This window comes from Scomber japonicus, chromosome 22 (assembly GCF_027409825.1).
Source record: "Scomber japonicus isolate fScoJap1 chromosome 22, fScoJap1.pri, whole genome shotgun sequence".
NCBI lineage: Eukaryota > Metazoa > Chordata > Actinopteri > Scombriformes > Scombridae > Scomber > Scomber japonicus.
In genome coordinates this window covers 11,256,048-11,272,186 of record NC_070599.1, presented here as the reverse complement: position 1 = coordinate 11,272,186, position 16,139 = coordinate 11,256,048, and the positions used below count along the sequence as shown (strand labels likewise).

The following is a 16,139-nucleotide window of genomic DNA, read 5'->3' as shown; positions in this document are numbered from 1 at the left end:
TGGATCAGGATAGGAAATGATTATCAGAAGAAGGGCTATTTCATATTATAAATTATATTTATAAAAACACTATTCAGCCTATAAAAGGTAGTACCGTAGGTTGCAGGCTACTAGAAAATCTTCAAGGTCAAAAGAAATATGAAATAGTCTTACAACTCATATGATTTGAATAATGAAACCTGGTTAAAAAATGTTACACTTGAGGGTTGCTTCTCTCAATACTCTCATGGCCATCTTCAAAGTCAAACAATCACAACGAAGTGGAAACAGTTCGGATGAATGAAATGAGTGAAATCGTCTTATTTGGAATTGTGAGAACGTTTCAGAGAAACAGACACAGAGCATTCCCGTAACCGTAGTAACTCACTCTCACCCCTGCCTGTGTTCACATGGCGTGAGAGGAGAGGGAGAGCCGCTGTGCTGCTGATAGAACAGCCACTGACTGAGCTGCATGCATTACAATTACATTACAATATAATAGATTTGTGTATATTCTGCTGAATAACTCTGCGGCTGCATGGTGCTGCTGTTGTGCTGTGCTGCTCTGTCTTGTCTGTCTGTGCGCTGTCTGTCAGTGTCCTCTTTTCCCCGTTATCAGTTTTGATGAGAAAAATGGACGTGTGGCGTGAGAGTGTGAAAACTGCATTAGTCTCACAATCAATGCGAGAGAGTCGACAGCCGTTGGTTCCTGATGAGAATCAAGATAGAGAAATTAAAATCCTTTAACTCTTACCTTGATGCCTGCTGCGGAAGAGCCTGCATCTCCCTAAAGGGACAAGAGAAAAAGAAAAATGAAAAAGGTACAACAGGGGAAAACAATCCAACAGTGACAGAGGTTATTATAGGACACAATGGCTCTTTCTGTAAAGTCACATGAGATACTAACCATTACTGTGTAATTAAAGTTACAACAAAAAATGAAAGAAGTCCATTTTTATTGAACAATGCAGAACATAATGTCGAGGCTGCTGCATTTACTGAGTTGTTTGGAGAACAACTGTGTGGAAATCCAATTAGAAAGAAGATTATCTGCCATTCTAAGCAGTGTTCGGATTGAATGTACCTATTCACAAAAGTTTGAGACAGCGTTTTTTATAACTACAGCACTGGGAATCATTTCATTGTTTTTACACTGTCAGAGTGCAGCTGCATAGTGGTGATGACATGGGTGAAATCTAACACTATATAAGAAGAAATCCACAACCACAACACTATAGTATATAAGGTGCTTGCTAGATATACTGTACTAATGTCAGCCATTTAGACTTTTTTTTTCATTGTATCTCTTAATGTTATGTATTGAAGTAAAAGGGGACTGAGCTACTTATATCACATTTTTCCAGCAAAGTCATCCAGACCTTTCCTGTACACTGCATTACTACTGCAGTGTACAGTAAAAACAGACATAAAACAAGGGGCCAATAAGTGTAATTATGGGCGGTTGATGGGAAAAGGGAGTGGGAAGAAGGAGACTGGGTCTTTAGCTCTGGTGTGGACTCTGTGGTTGCACTACACATACGCCTCGTGCTCAGAAGTTGCTGAAGGAATGCCTCTTGCCCTCAGCTTTTTATGGGAGTCATTAAGATGCATAGCACACAAGGCATGTTTAATTGCGGCATTTTTTTTGCAGACAATAAAATGTGTTACTGTTTACAGCTGGGCTTTGTTGCATACTCAAGGGTGCCTCTATCCCTATCTTGAAACTTATCGTTCCAATTTTTTTATAGATGTTTTCACAAGTTTTTACAGATTTCATTAAGGGATCAGAAGATCTCAGAGGATGGACTTTTACAGTTAGATACAATAACAGCCTCCTCACATTATTCCTCATATAGAAGATGAATGGAAGGCTTTTGGATGATTTAACACATGAAATGAAAATGTTTTGGGCAAATACGTGAGAAACAACATGGATGTTATGTTGTGGTTGACCTAAGAATCACAATAAAACAGGAGACTTTACACTGAACCCCATATTCTGACTTTTTTGTGTCTTGATTGAATAATTGTTTCAACAAAACAAACATCAAAGTCAGTGCTGGTTTACACCTGTTGCTTTTTGGCAGGGATGGACATGGAAGAATGCTTCACATCTGCCTTTAATTCTTACATCTTATGCACAAAAGAAACTACAAAAAGGTCTCACCTTGTTAAACTCATAATCAACCTATTGAGACTCAGTGCAAGCGCTGTTAACTTTTCTTCAAATGATTAAGCTGAGCAGCATTGTACAATAAAGAGCTGATAGTGTAGAAAATACACATTTACAGCATGATGTGCACTTTCAACCTAAAAGCCACGGTGACCTGTGTGAAAACAAATATCACACACAAAAGCAATTATCACTAGTGCTGAAGTGCTAAACCCCAGCAACGCTTTCTGTCATCACAGGCCTAACAAGTGACACCGAGCTCAAGTACCAAGTGAAAGTTCTCACTGGTTAAATCTATTCTAAATGAAGTACTATGAGATGGAAAAAGTGGGGGAGTTGGGAGGTGAGCTGAGGTGTGGCACAGAGTGCTGAAATGTCCCAATTGGGCCAATTACCATGGTGAGGCTACAGCCTGTGATTAAACCACAGAGCAAACCAGGACGGAGAGCTGTCACCACAGCTCTGCTTCATTATGGGCACCCAGAGCTGTTGGTGCATATTGCCATTTAAAGATAATAGCATAAAGATCTTATAATGTATGCTTGGTAAATCAGACCATTCTCCAGCTGTTTGCCTGGCAAGAGCGCCTGAGATGGAGAGAATTAATCTGAGAGCGATGAAGCCGAGGCACAGTTGTGAAAACTCAAACCATTAAATGCCACCATAGCCTTCAAAGCATGACTCTTACTCCACATTATGATCATTAGCAGAGATGACCAAATTCAGAGGCCTCGGCTGAATTTCAACCTCAGTAACTCAGTTGGGATATATGTGAGGCAACACAGATTATGATTGGGCTCCCTGGGTAGAGCGGCTCTGCCAACAGCTGAAACGCAGCCAGTTCACAAGAGCTTGGACCGGATCTTGGGACTCAAACATTATACCAACCACTGTGCCACACTAGCTTGAGCCAAATGCTCACAGCCTGGAAGTTCCCAAAAACTCATTGAAGAGTTCTTCAGATTCAAGATTTATTTCTTCTGATTTTCTTATCTCTTTTCAACAAGAGCAGTCACAGTTAATTTCACACCTTGTTAATTACATTAGAAGTAAATGGTTTAGAGCGAAAGCTTTAAATTGTGCTAATGATTTATGTTTAGTGAATCCAGAAATGGACACGCAGAGACAGCAGGCAACATTACTCTTGATTTGATGATGGCTTATGAAAGCAACACAGCTGGTGATATGTTACATAAATGTATACTATATAGAAATGCACAAAACATCATATTAATGAATGTTTTGTCATTCATGTTTCAGAGTACAATAGATTGTGTCTTTAGGAAGAAGGAGATTTTGCATGTGTGCATTTAAACTTGTGTCTTAAGTCAAGTGTGTGGGTGTGTGTGTGTGTGTGTGTGTGTGTGTGTGTGTGTGTATATCTGTCCTGTCATTTAGTCTCTTTCACACTCTGCAGATCCCCCACCATCAAAACAATCTCCCTTTGTATCAAACACAGCCCGGTCCGACTGCTTGCTTTGCCATTCCTCTCCCCCTCATGTGCTCCCTGAGGTCTCCCTGCTCACCAAACTAAAGCTTTCACTGCGTCACCTCTCACCCCGTGCTACCACAACCCCCCCCCAACCCCCCCACCCAGTAGTGCGTGCTGTGTATTGTTAACTTTGGCACCTTCAGCATGAAGGCTAGAAGATGCCTCAGCCGTTTCTTATCTGTCCCGCTATTCTCTGGCTTCCTCTTCCACATAATGTGAGGGGAGAGCAATTGATCAGACACAAAAACTCTAAATGATGACAGGAGAGTAACATGCAGTTTTCTCCTCTAAAAGTCTATGTGTGCATGTGTTTGTATGTGCATATAGGGTGTCTGACAGATGTTACACTCCTTCGAATGCCAAATCAAGTTATACCTTGATTGAAAAGCAATTATTCCTGCCATATGCTCAAAAAGCCACTTTTACATCTTTTCACTGACAATGAGGTAATCGTATCCATGCTTATAATAAAATCCTCCCTGTTTCCAGCGTTTTATACCACCTTCTGTCTCTTTTTATTGCAAAATAAATGAGTACGCTTTAGAAGAACAAGTGGCAGGTGACTGGCTACAGAAGTCTGCATTCCCATGACACTCAATTCCATTTTTTCCTTTTTTTTTCTTCTTACTCCTGCAGCGAAAATCCATCACTTTTTTTTTTTCTCACTTTAAGTGCGCTAAGGTAGACCAGATCAAAGCAGTGCTTGAGCTGCAAAGTTTTATCGCCCTCCACTTTCCTTTTTGTTCACTCATTTTCCACAGATGATATCCTGCATCTGTTTCCCTCGAATTGTGTCTTTCTTGGCAGCCGTGTTCGGCAGTCTTTTAAAAAAAAACCAGAGTACCCATAAAGTGAGAAGTTATCAAAGTTGTTCACCGCCGAACAGCAATAAATTGGCAGTGACATTTTGAGTACATTGCTTCTACTGCACTGCTGGTCTATCAGTTATGTTTTGTTTTTATACCTAACTCAGTGTTTCTAGCAAAAAGAAGCATCTCCAGTGGGTAAAAAAAAAATACCAGTATTACGTGTCTGTTCTCAGCAAATGTTTTACACAGTTGTTGGCAACTTTGTGCAGAATCTTCATCTTTTCCCAGAAGTGTGAGACAGCTTTGTTTGAGCCGATGTGACATTGAATCAACATTTTTTAAAGTATTTATTCCAATCCGTAATTGTTTTCTGAAATGCTTTGCAAAAGGCCCCCAATTTTGTCACAAGGTCGACCAATACAAATAAGGCTGTGACCTATTTTCACTCCCAACTCGTATTTTCATAAATGCTGCTTTGACAAAATAATAACAGCAAAAGGCAGCGTGACAACTTCTGGATAGGATGCATCAACTGCCTCTGGACATGATGTCAGTGTACTAACACAAAACAAAGAAACGTTTCCCGAAAAACAAAAGCTTTTGGACAGAAACATGAATCTATTACTTCACCGAACAATCTGTCCAGCAGAGCTCCATGCAGCATTTTAGTTGGAAATGGATCTAAACCTGACAAGCTGTCTTGATGATAAATGGTCCTAAATTAATGCGAGAGCCATCCAACCAGAAAATGTAGCGTCAGTGTAGCATAGCAATTAAGTCCACATTAAGCACAAAAGATGCATCATGTGGCAGGATGATTGTTGTTGTTGCAGCCTTCACTACAGCTGATGGCACTTGACCTCAGCTACTTCTGCTGCTGCTGCTCACCACAGATCTCCACTCAGATGGCTAACATTAACTTGTTTTTTTTATTTTTTAATATTTTCCGGCCACAGTCAGACTCTCTGCTGTTCTTCTGAGCTGGATCAAATACATAAACACACAGAGCGAGAGGTAAAGTGGACTTTACATACCTTCTCTCCAATTTCACCTTTTAGGCCTTCTTCACCCATATCGCCCTGTGATACAAATCACACAAAGAGAATCAAATTCAGTCTTTTGGTAGCAAGGGGACATCAATTCTGAGAACCTAAACTCTAAAGAAAAAGAGCTTAAACAGGATTTTCAGATTTTCAAACAGGCATAAAACATAGCAGGCATTTGCCAAATGTTCTGCTTTTTCTCTGACTGCCCTGTAAAAGGGTTAGAGTATAATAGATGTTAGGAGGAAAAAGCCAAGAACATTGAAGCAAAGATGAAATAACGTTACTGTACATGTTAAGCTAACATTAGTCACTAACTGAGTAATCACACATGGTTCAAATATGACTGACGTCAGGTGATATAACTCACCCTATCTTTACTTTAGAGCGTGGTCTTTCAATTTGAGCATGGTTTATTGATTTCATGTTCAGAGTTTGTAGTTCTTTCCCCTCAAACCCTGTCAGCGCACTCACACAGGCCCTACTTGTGCTTACATTCAACTTCTGCTCAAACTCTATGCTCTATGCTTGCACTCAGGTACATTGTTGCATGCACAGATTTCGTGCAACAGCTTCAGCCCTTCTCCTCACACTCAAGTTGCTTTTGTGTGCTCTCTGATTTTTCTGAGCAACAACCCTGTCAAAATTCTCCAACCAATAGAAGGCTAGGTGTAGTGTTGACTCTGCTTCCTTGCGAGTATGTTCCTTTTACTTTTTAGAGCATCCCATAGGGGTGGTTACTTTCACATCTGTCCTCCAGGGCTTTATTAAATATACATGCCTTACTTTCTCATATAACTTTTGGAATAAAATGACAGTTAATATATTTACCAACGCCTGCATTTCTTACTATAATAGCCACATATAATAATAACCATATAGCATATCTCAGAGTGTGTAGAGAAAGGGTGAAGCTGGAGCCAGACATCTAGGCAAGCAACAATACAACTGAGTGCAAGCGTACGATTTGAGCAGAATCAGAGCAAACCTAAGCACAAGCAGGGGATATGTGAATGTGAGGACAGGGTTTGAGGGAGAGATTGACAAAGTCTGAACGTGAAATCAATAAATCATGCTCAAATTGAAAGACCACACTCTTGAATAAAGATGGGAAAAAAGCCACATAGTGGGGCAATGTAGAGACCCTAAATTCCTGGCAACAATCGACAACTGTCACTTCTAAATTCATGACTTTGTCATTTAATCGGTATGAAATAGACTTAACGTCAGAGCTGTTTTGACAGAATATGTACCATTGCACTGCTGATAAATCAAGTTGACTTATACTGAGAATATGATAGCCTTGAATGTTTTTAATTTGAAGGTGAATAGCAAATCCAATGATTTTTTTAACAGTTGTATCCTTGCTCTTTTGTTACATAACAAAGACAAAAAACAGCTGTCATGTTCACAGATCTGGCTCCTTTCAAGCTATAATCTCACATCAGCTACTTTGGAGGAAAGACAGTAAGATAAACTTGAAGTTTCAGTGCTGTTCTTGTCACGGAACTGACCATTTCAATTCTGAGAAACCCAGATGAGTTTATAGTAAGATAATGATAACCTTATAAGAGCTATCAGTATCAGTTTGCGAATCATAAAGTTAATTGCACTTTCAAGGACTATAACAGTTGTTGGGCTTCACGTCTTCATCAGTTTAGATGCCTTTCTTTTCAATTTGACAATGTATGACTGTATTTGTTATTAGATTCTAGCATTACAACTAGCACAGAGCCAGGATAAAAAAGGACAGTTGCTTTCTTAAAGCTAACGGAAGAGCAATGAGGCTAATTAATAAAGTCAAAGACAACACTTCATGTAAGAGATCTGGCTCCGTCTAAACTGAAAACTCACAGTACTGTAGAGAATTTCAAACCTGAGGGCTGCACCCCTCTAAGAGGTTGCAGGGTAAATTTGAGAAGTCTTACAATGATTAAGAAGATTGGATAGAGAAAAATAAACACTGCTACACAAACTGTTTACTCTGTCTAATCTGTGCTTTGCATTGCTCTGGCATTTTCTGTCTAAAAAAGATTGTGAAACTCTGCCTTAGAATTTGACTTCAATTTGGAAACCAATCTACCTTTTCAGACCATTTTAATCATATTTACAACTTTCTGTTCGGAACTGACCTCAAGGTAATCTCCACTAGATGCTTTTCCTATAACTATATATTGAACCAATATTTGCATCCTGCTTACACTCCACAGGACACCCATAGTGAGGACTGTGGTTGTTGCTAGGAGATTGTGACAACACAGCCTCATTATTACAAGGAATCAGGTGTTTTAATGATGGCGAATAAGTGTCTGATTCGAAAAAACACAAAACAGAACAACAACTGTGAACAACTGTCTGAAAACCAATTCTGTGGTCGATGAGGCACAATGAGTCATCGTCTCCCTCCCAAGCCTGCCTAAGTCTCAGCACAGTCAGTGTTCACACCTCCCACCCATTGGTGTCCAACAACAGCAAGAAAAGGGCACCACTGGAATTAGAGAATAGAGAGAATAAGGCTGCTTTTCTTCAGTCAAACTATTGTGCGGGTTCAAGTTGTCTGGTCTTCTTCAAGGCCTGAGTTAGAGAAATTGGATTAAGTTTTTGTGACTCATTGGCTCACTGATGGCCAAATCTGAGAAAAGAGTGCCACTGAAAAAAGGAGCCAGCTATGTTCGAAGTAAAACATAACTGCTGTCGTTTTATTGTGACGGCTGTTCCAACACATGGCTGGATCTCAGGCTGATGTGAACAATAATGTTTGGGGATCTGAATTAGCACTTTACCTTTTCACCTGGCTCTCCCATTTCACCCTGTTGGGAAAGAAAGCAGAGCATTAAAGATAGAAAATCTCAGGGCAAGTTGGGTTCAGTTGGGGAATTATTGCAGCCACTAAGCTTTAGATGGTATCTGGGGTTAAATTCATGTTAGATTGTGGAAATTCTCTCATGTTATGGCTGCTTTTTCCCCAGACAGACCGCCAAGTATCAGCTTTTTTGAGGTATTCTATAATTTGCACAAAGACCTGTCAATATTAACAAGCATTAATGCCAGTCCAAACATATGTTTCCACAGTTTCACTATAAAGTTAGTTATTTAAAACATGATTAATTAAGATGAGAGGGTAACATGTTCTTATGAATATTTTTGTATATGCAGAACATAATGTATTTTATAAGAACATAAATTAAATGACATTGGTTCTTTTTCCAACAATAAATATAAAAACAAAATGTATAAAAAAAATAATAGTGAAATGAAAAATGTTCCCAAAACATCAAAAAGTACGATGTGAAAAAATGGCAGAAGTTGCCTTAAGTTAAGAAAATGAGGGGGAAAATTAGGAATGACTTGACAAAAAATAAATAAATAAAAATATAGACACTGAATTTATAAAAATGAGAGCACACAGAATATGTGTGCACCAGACCTTGGCTCCAGGGACACCGTCCAGTCCTGGGATGCCAACATCCCCCTATGGACAGCATAACATACACACAGTGGCTGCATTTAGTGGGCTGTTTAAACAATGTGAACTTAAGGTCAGGAGATTTAAAAAAAAAAAAAAAAAAGAAAAAAAGATAGATAACCTTTAACCTTAAAAGAGGTGAAATTTGTGTCACGCAGGTGTTACGCATTTGCAGGATGGCAGATAACAGAGCGATAGATAGCATAGATAGTGTATTTTACTAAATTGCAAGAAATGGGCTTAAAATTATTTTGCACATGTTAATGTAATGTAAAAAACATGAAATTCCAAAAAGTTTAGTAGTGTAAAAATCTGAAAACCACAAACTAAGTCACAAAGAAGAGAGGATAAACAAGCTGATTAAAAGCTTAATTATCTGCGGTTTGGTTCGGTACATGAGTAAAAGAAGAAAGCCAAGTCCATCTGAGGAACGCCAGCATCCCTGTTCTCTGCGGCTCTAACCGAGAAAACCAACCTCAGTCCGTCTGTTGCCAAAAACAATTAACCCCCTGACCTGTGCAAAGCTACTGCATCATTAGGCTTCTTGAAGAGTAGCTGCTATTCCTCACTTTGACAGACAACTTTGACCAGATGACGCTGATTAATGTAGCCAGGAAGGAAAATAAAGCAAACTATTGGATAAAACTATGCCAATGTGCTGCCCAACACTGGTTATATTGTGAGGAACACTGGCTTGCTGTACATATTGTTTATTGTTCCTTTTTACTTTCTTATAGTTATAAATTTTGAGTCTTTGATGCTTCATGATTCTGCATGTGGAATTGTGGTATGATCCCTATATAGGGTGTATCCTCCTCTGCATTATTGATGCTGGAATCTTGTATCATCTATCAGCCCACATATGGGAGTCATTGACAAAATGATGATGATATATTGCCATAACGATGATGGAGTCTGATTAAAAACTGGGGCTGATAAGGTTTGCATTAGTGATCACCCCCCTTCAGTGGATATCTATTTCAGATCAATAAGACGTCTGCCCGTCAACCTGCCACCGCTGGTGGAAGAGCTTTAACTTTTTTGGAGTTCAACTTTCTGCATGAGTGACACTTACATACCATAACGGATTCAGTTTTATAACTGCATTGCGCAGCATTGGGGTTCTATTTCATGGGTGCTGGCAAAGCCCACTCCTTACACAAGTATAGAATTAGGCTTTCAGCTTTTGCTGTCTCCACACTCAGTATGGCTTTCACTCCAGAATGAAACTTCTTTACTCTGGTTCCTATTACAGCTATGCGTGCCTCTCCTCTCATATATTTACAAATGCATGCTTGAGATTAAAAAGATGGCGCCTCTCAAATCATCTCCCCATTCATTTTCATCGCTTATGCCATCATTTACTGTGGAACAAATATGCTTTTCCATTTTTCCTCATTGTGACACACCTGCACTGTGTCGTCTTTATTCGACTTGAGAATGAAAAGCAGAAATGAGTTGAGAGTGTGAGCAGATTCACAGGCAGCTCGAAATGGTATATTTGTGGTTAAGACTTGAGGATGCAGCCCAAGGGATTTCTCCTTAATAGGATGGCGGTTTGAAATTGTCAGAATGCATGGCAGAAAGTTTCTAATATGAAGCGCAACACATGGCCCAAAAATGACCAATGAAAACTGTAAGTATGTTAGAGTGAGTCTTTTGAGGATAAAATAGTTTCAGGTGTGGATGGAAGTTTACTTTTTGGAAACTTTCATGTGCAGTATTTTGATTTTAGAGCGGCTTCTCATTCATTGTTATGAATATATCAGTTTACACTATGAAGAATATAACTTTTCAACTTTCCACTTGAAAATCATCCTGTTTCATTCATTATAAAATTATTATCTGGACTCTGAAAGAAAAGATCCCAACTGAATAAGACAATATGATTTGTTATTCGGGACAATTTGGCTGTAACAATCATTTTCCTTGGTGAAAACCAGTGTAAATAACTCATGAACTCATCATCAACTATCTTATTTGAATCTTTTTATATGAGTGAGCTCACCTTCAGTCCGTCGACACCTGGAACACCAGGAGGCCCAAGTGAACCCTGGAAGAAATACAAAAGCCTTAGATCTGATGACATATCACATTACATTTGCATAGCAGAAAGCATGGGACACTGGAGACTGGAGTGTCATGGTTTTTAAAATAGAAATAATTACCATTCAAAAGTGTCAATTTTTCTCTAAAAGCCTAACCTTGCACATGACAATAAACTAATGCCTGAACTATTGTCCAGTAGTCTCAAAAAGCTAAAAAGAGATAAAGACATGTAAAAACTACCATCAAAGGTCAACACATCAGACACAAACAGATGTGGATTAAACAGCCTGCAGAAGCACCCCTCAGCAGGTCTGTCAATTGTTCCCATACTGTCTTCTGCACGGACACGTGTGTGCTGATCTTACAAAACCGGGCCAGAATAAATATTGCATGTCACATTTTCAAAATCTCAAAAGTTATTGATGACATACTGTGGGCAGATGGCTGGGTGTTGAGAATAATTCAGCTGAACTTTAACCTGAGAGAGTTTGAAATAGTATGTATAGCTTCATAAGTACTGGTTTACCTGGTTACTGGTTTTTCTTATTTAAAGAAGATTATTTAGACTAAAAATAACTTATTTCACTCCAAAATATAACTGGGAATGCAATGAGATCATATAGTGTGCTTAAAACTCAGGTGGGAAGCTTCATAAAATGTATTATTCCAGCTTAGATCAATGCAAATATACACTGTGATTCACACTCTACTTCATGTCATCATGTAATGACACTAAATCAATCACCAAGGTGACGAAAATTAAATAACTGTTGACTTGGCCCCTCTGCTAAACACAGCGCTACACCAGCAGTGGATCTAATTGAGTAGCCGAGGGGCCTGTCTTTTGAGTCATTAACTCGGCGCTGTGTCATCATTGACCTCTCTGACAGATGACAGCGCAGACAGGAAGTGTCTGACTGGGTTACACTGAACAAACACTGGCAGCTACCTGATGGTTGGATATGGCTTACATCTGTTCTTCACATCAACACCGCTGGGGACCCGCAGCCTATATCGCAGCACTGTAGCTCTAGGTTCTCTGTTCTCTGTCTCCTACTCTGTCACCCTTTTTTTCCTTTCTCTTCCTCATGTTGTTAGAGCCTTAACTTTCTTCTTCTCTATTTACTTGCCCTGACCCTGCCCTTATATCTGTAATCTCCAGGTACACATATTCAACACCCTTTGGTGCTTAATTTGCCGTCTTTGATTTTTCTTTTTTTCAAAACGGTCTCTAGTGCACAGTTCCAAAACATTATTCTAATACTAATGAGATTTCCCTTTGGTTTACATTAGAATTTGCATCAAAAATGAAACTAATCTTATAACAGAGATGACATAGAAAGAACCTTTTCAGTATGAGGTGTCGTTTTTATGTCATTCAGTAGATAACTCAGTCAGAGAATCTCATTTCAAAAGTTAGAAATACCAATGAAACAAGAAATGATTCTCTGAAACTTACTTTCAGCCCCTGTGGCCCCTCAGGTCCCTGTAAATGGGAAGAGAGACAGCAGGAGAGTGTGAGTGGGAGAGAGAGAGAAAGAAAGAGGGAGAAACAAAAAGAGCCCATGTCAGATGAAATAATATGATTTCCACAGCCAACACGGTCACAGTAGAGAGACTGGCAAGGCTTGTGTAGGATTTCATAGAGTGAGCACACACCCTCCAGGCAGAACAGAATCACAGTCAATCCCTTGTTTTACTCTTTTGACGAAAAATGTTTTTTAAAAAAAATCCTCACTCTGTGCCTTCTATTCATTAATCTGCACCAAAGATGAATCACTAATGAAACCATGAATAACAACAACTTTTATGGTTTTATCTTTTATGTTGATCTGCTTCTTTAATCGTTTTAGTGACTGTAAAAAGTGTCTTGTTGGCTGTTCTACATTTGACATCTACAGTCCAGCAACCAGAGAAGTTCATTACCTAAATGGGCCAACAGTTGGAAGGCCTTGCAAAAGTAATAAGTTAGGGCAAGAAAGGCGCCACATATTCTCTAAGTGAGATTTAAATCAGTGATAGATGTGTCTGGGAGGACAGTCTATATTTTCAACCTGCTGTTTACAACAATGAAACTCAAGGCCAACGTTCTCCACTAGAATCTGCCTAAACAGCAAGACTCCTTTATTACTTAAAATGAGAAACCAAGCTGAAAGTTAGTTCCTTCTCTGCTGGCTACGCAAGTCTCTTACCACAGCAGTTCATCAACACCTTTACGCTTGGCTGTTATGACAGTTCTTGTTGGCCAACATTTTTCTCACCCTCGGCTCAGAGTCTACGGTAAAATGTGCCATTTGGCTCATCACCTTCAGTTGGGTCAAGGCCAGGCAGACCTTGTGCCCCACAAGCCCTCCACAACAACAACCCTCCAAGTATTATTCTTGTTGATGCTGTATAATTGGCAAAGCCAAGGATTTGGTCCCTGATGAGTGTGAAAGTTTTGTGAATCTGTATTCAAAAGTAACCAATGACACATTCAGGTTGAAAAGTTTGACTGTCAGTGCAAATTTTAGTGAAGAAGAAGTGCAGCCTGGCAGTGGCTAACTTATGCCTTGTGGCCAAAGAACCAATGGACACTTGGCTTAGCTAAAAGGATCATAATAATAACCAATTTTCTGGGAATAAACTGCTTGTTCCATCTTTCCTTGTTTTGACTCTGTTGATCAAACAAGCTGATCACCAAGTAACCAAAGCTCTTAACTTTCCCATTCTTAATTTCCATTTTTACCAAATTAGCCTGTTAAAATCCGGGCAGCAACAAGTTCTCACATTTACAGAAATGGCCCACACAGTTGCAGCACATTTATAGTGCATTCCATCTGCGCTTATAACAAAAACCTCAATGAACAACTTTCATTATCCCAGCCAACCAAGAAAAAGGTTTTCCTCCACTTGCCTTTAAAAGCCTTTGTTAGCTATCCTCAGTTGGGTTTGGTAAACATGTTTATGACCCAATAGGTATGTGGGAGCATGTGCCACTCGCTTGAGCACTAATTAGCTTGGCTACATCTGAGAGCACTCAGGAGCTACTGGCTGAAAGGAGATTCTTTTTTTATAAAGTCAAGCACCCTTTTGGAAGTCTTGGTGTTTTGTTCTTATTTTTAGGTCCAGAAATTTCAAGAAAATTAAAATTGAGAATAATCATTTTTTATGAAAAAGGATGATTATTTCAACCAACAGTATTAATCACGACAGCACAAACCCAACATTGATAAAATGAAGGAAACCTCAAATGTGCTCCATCAACACCCATTGGAGTGGAGCATCAGAGCACAAAACACAAAGCGCTGAATGTTTTGTGCTTTCATTCATGACTTGGAAATGGCAATGAGGTCTGGTCATTTCCCACACACAGTCAGCACTTGAACTTCCCAAGTCTACATTTCTTGCTGAGTATAAAAAAATATTTGGGCTGATCAAAGCACTGAAAAGCTACATGTTGGAGCTTTGCAGTGCAGATTAAGAGCTTCTGTTCAAAGTTTCGGTTTCAGTCAGGAGGTCTTTGCAATAATACGCTGGTATTTAGGTTAAATTGAGTGATTTTAGCTTTAAAGGAACATTACTCTTATTAAAATTTGGGCCTTACTGTCTTATGTTTGGCTAATGTAGCTATAGGTTAGCATAATATTGTGCTCACCACCATCATAGTAGACATTGTGTTCTTTATTTAAACTGTGTACATGACTACTCATCCTTTAAGGCATTTCAATCATAGTAGCTGTAATGCTATTTCAACTATAAACACAAGTGCAAAAAGCTTGCAAAAACTGTCGTCGGGGTATGCAATGAACCAACCTAAAATTTGAACTTAAACGCAGCTCTGCAATGCAAAATTTGACTACAATAGATTATTGTTAATCAACTTTAATCTTGTTGCTAAGATCCCTGCCCTGCCTCCCTGATGCTCTTTGAACCTGGCTGATGTAATGATATTCAATAGGTTTACACTGTATAATTACACCCAATTTAGAGTTTAATTGACATTTTTCACTCTATCTTTAATATGGACTGGATTAGGGTTAGGGTTAGGGTCTCCTCCAATTACATATGTGGTAGTGTGGAGAAGGCTTTAAAACATGTACACTGTGACTAATTGAACAATTAACAGACAAAATATGAAGAAAGAGAGAAGATGTTTCTACCAGATTTAGCTACTTGCTACCTTCCATCAGCAGTTCCTGAGCAGCTACTGTACTGTATAATAAACTTTATGTGTCAGTATTTCTAGAATCCTTTTAATGTCCCTGCCTATAGATCTACTGGCTGAACATATCACATTAAGACTCAGATTTATTTATTTATTGTTAAAGAAAAGAAAAAAAAGCATGAATTTCCAGTAAGAACAAACAAAATTGTTCCAAACAAAAATGCTTTTGGTTATTTATATCAACATTTGCCACAACATTGTTTGGGTCCATTGAGCATGTCCGGAGCCATTTACTCACATCTTTGTTCCTCATGTTTGGCCTCACATGAAAAGAAAACTTAGTCAACAACATCAAAATACTATATAGGTATGACCTCATTACACAAGCGTATAAAGACAATTAGATTCCTACATGCATTCATGTTGTGCTTTTTTTTAATGTCTAAGGTGAGTCACTGGTGAATTGTGGGTAGTTTTGGAATGAACAGAATGTGAAAGTGGAGCAGTGAACTTCTGCAGCATAATTGGAAATAACACCAAAAAGCAGATGGAGGACGTTTTTTCAGTTACCGGTGGAACACCGCAAACAATACACCACTGGTTTTCCATATTTAGTCTTTTTGAAACAAAAGCAAGTCCTAAATGAAAACTGTGTGCAAGGCTGCAAGCCACCTTTAGAGAGCTGAAGACCCCCTTAATTTACCCCAGAGAGACCTTATGGCACTGATGATTTTGAATTGAGTCCTGAAAATATTTCCTTTTTCTTCTTCTTCCCCCTTCCCCCCTCCCCCCTCCTCCCCCGTTGTTCCACAAGAGCTTAATCCTTCTAACCAGCACCATATGTCCTTGAAGGCTGCTGGAAAACTGTGGAATCTACTCTTGCCTCTTTAACAATAGCATCTACATCAAAAACGCTGAGCTGTGTCAAGTGGGCGCTAGCTCCTAGAGTACCATAAAAGAAGCAAACGTTGGTTAAGGGGT

At 39.1% G+C, this 16,139-nt stretch overlaps 2 protein-coding genes across 2 annotated transcripts in view; one reads left to right on the top strand and one right to left on the bottom strand.

Annotated features, from left to right (window-relative positions):
• The window catches only part of rpl34 (ribosomal protein L34), a 199,708-nt gene that overhangs the window by 39,625 nt on the left and 143,944 nt on the right, over positions 1-16,139 (top strand). The window lies entirely within an intron of this gene.
• The window catches only part of LOC128384280 (collagen alpha-1(XXV) chain), a 139,975-nt gene that overhangs the window by 17,279 nt on the left and 106,557 nt on the right, over positions 1-16,139 (bottom strand). Inside the window, exons 10-15 of the mRNA XM_053343831.1 lie at positions 12,471-12,497; positions 10,971-11,015; positions 8,924-8,968; positions 8,280-8,306; positions 5,488-5,532; positions 734-766 (exon numbers count right to left, since the gene is read on the bottom strand). Coding sequence (XP_053199806.1) covers positions 734-766; positions 5,488-5,532; positions 8,280-8,306; positions 8,924-8,968; positions 10,971-11,015; positions 12,471-12,497 — 222 coding nt within the window. The remainder of the gene's footprint in view (positions 1-733; positions 767-5,487; positions 5,533-8,279; positions 8,307-8,923; positions 8,969-10,970; positions 11,016-12,470; positions 12,498-16,139) is intronic.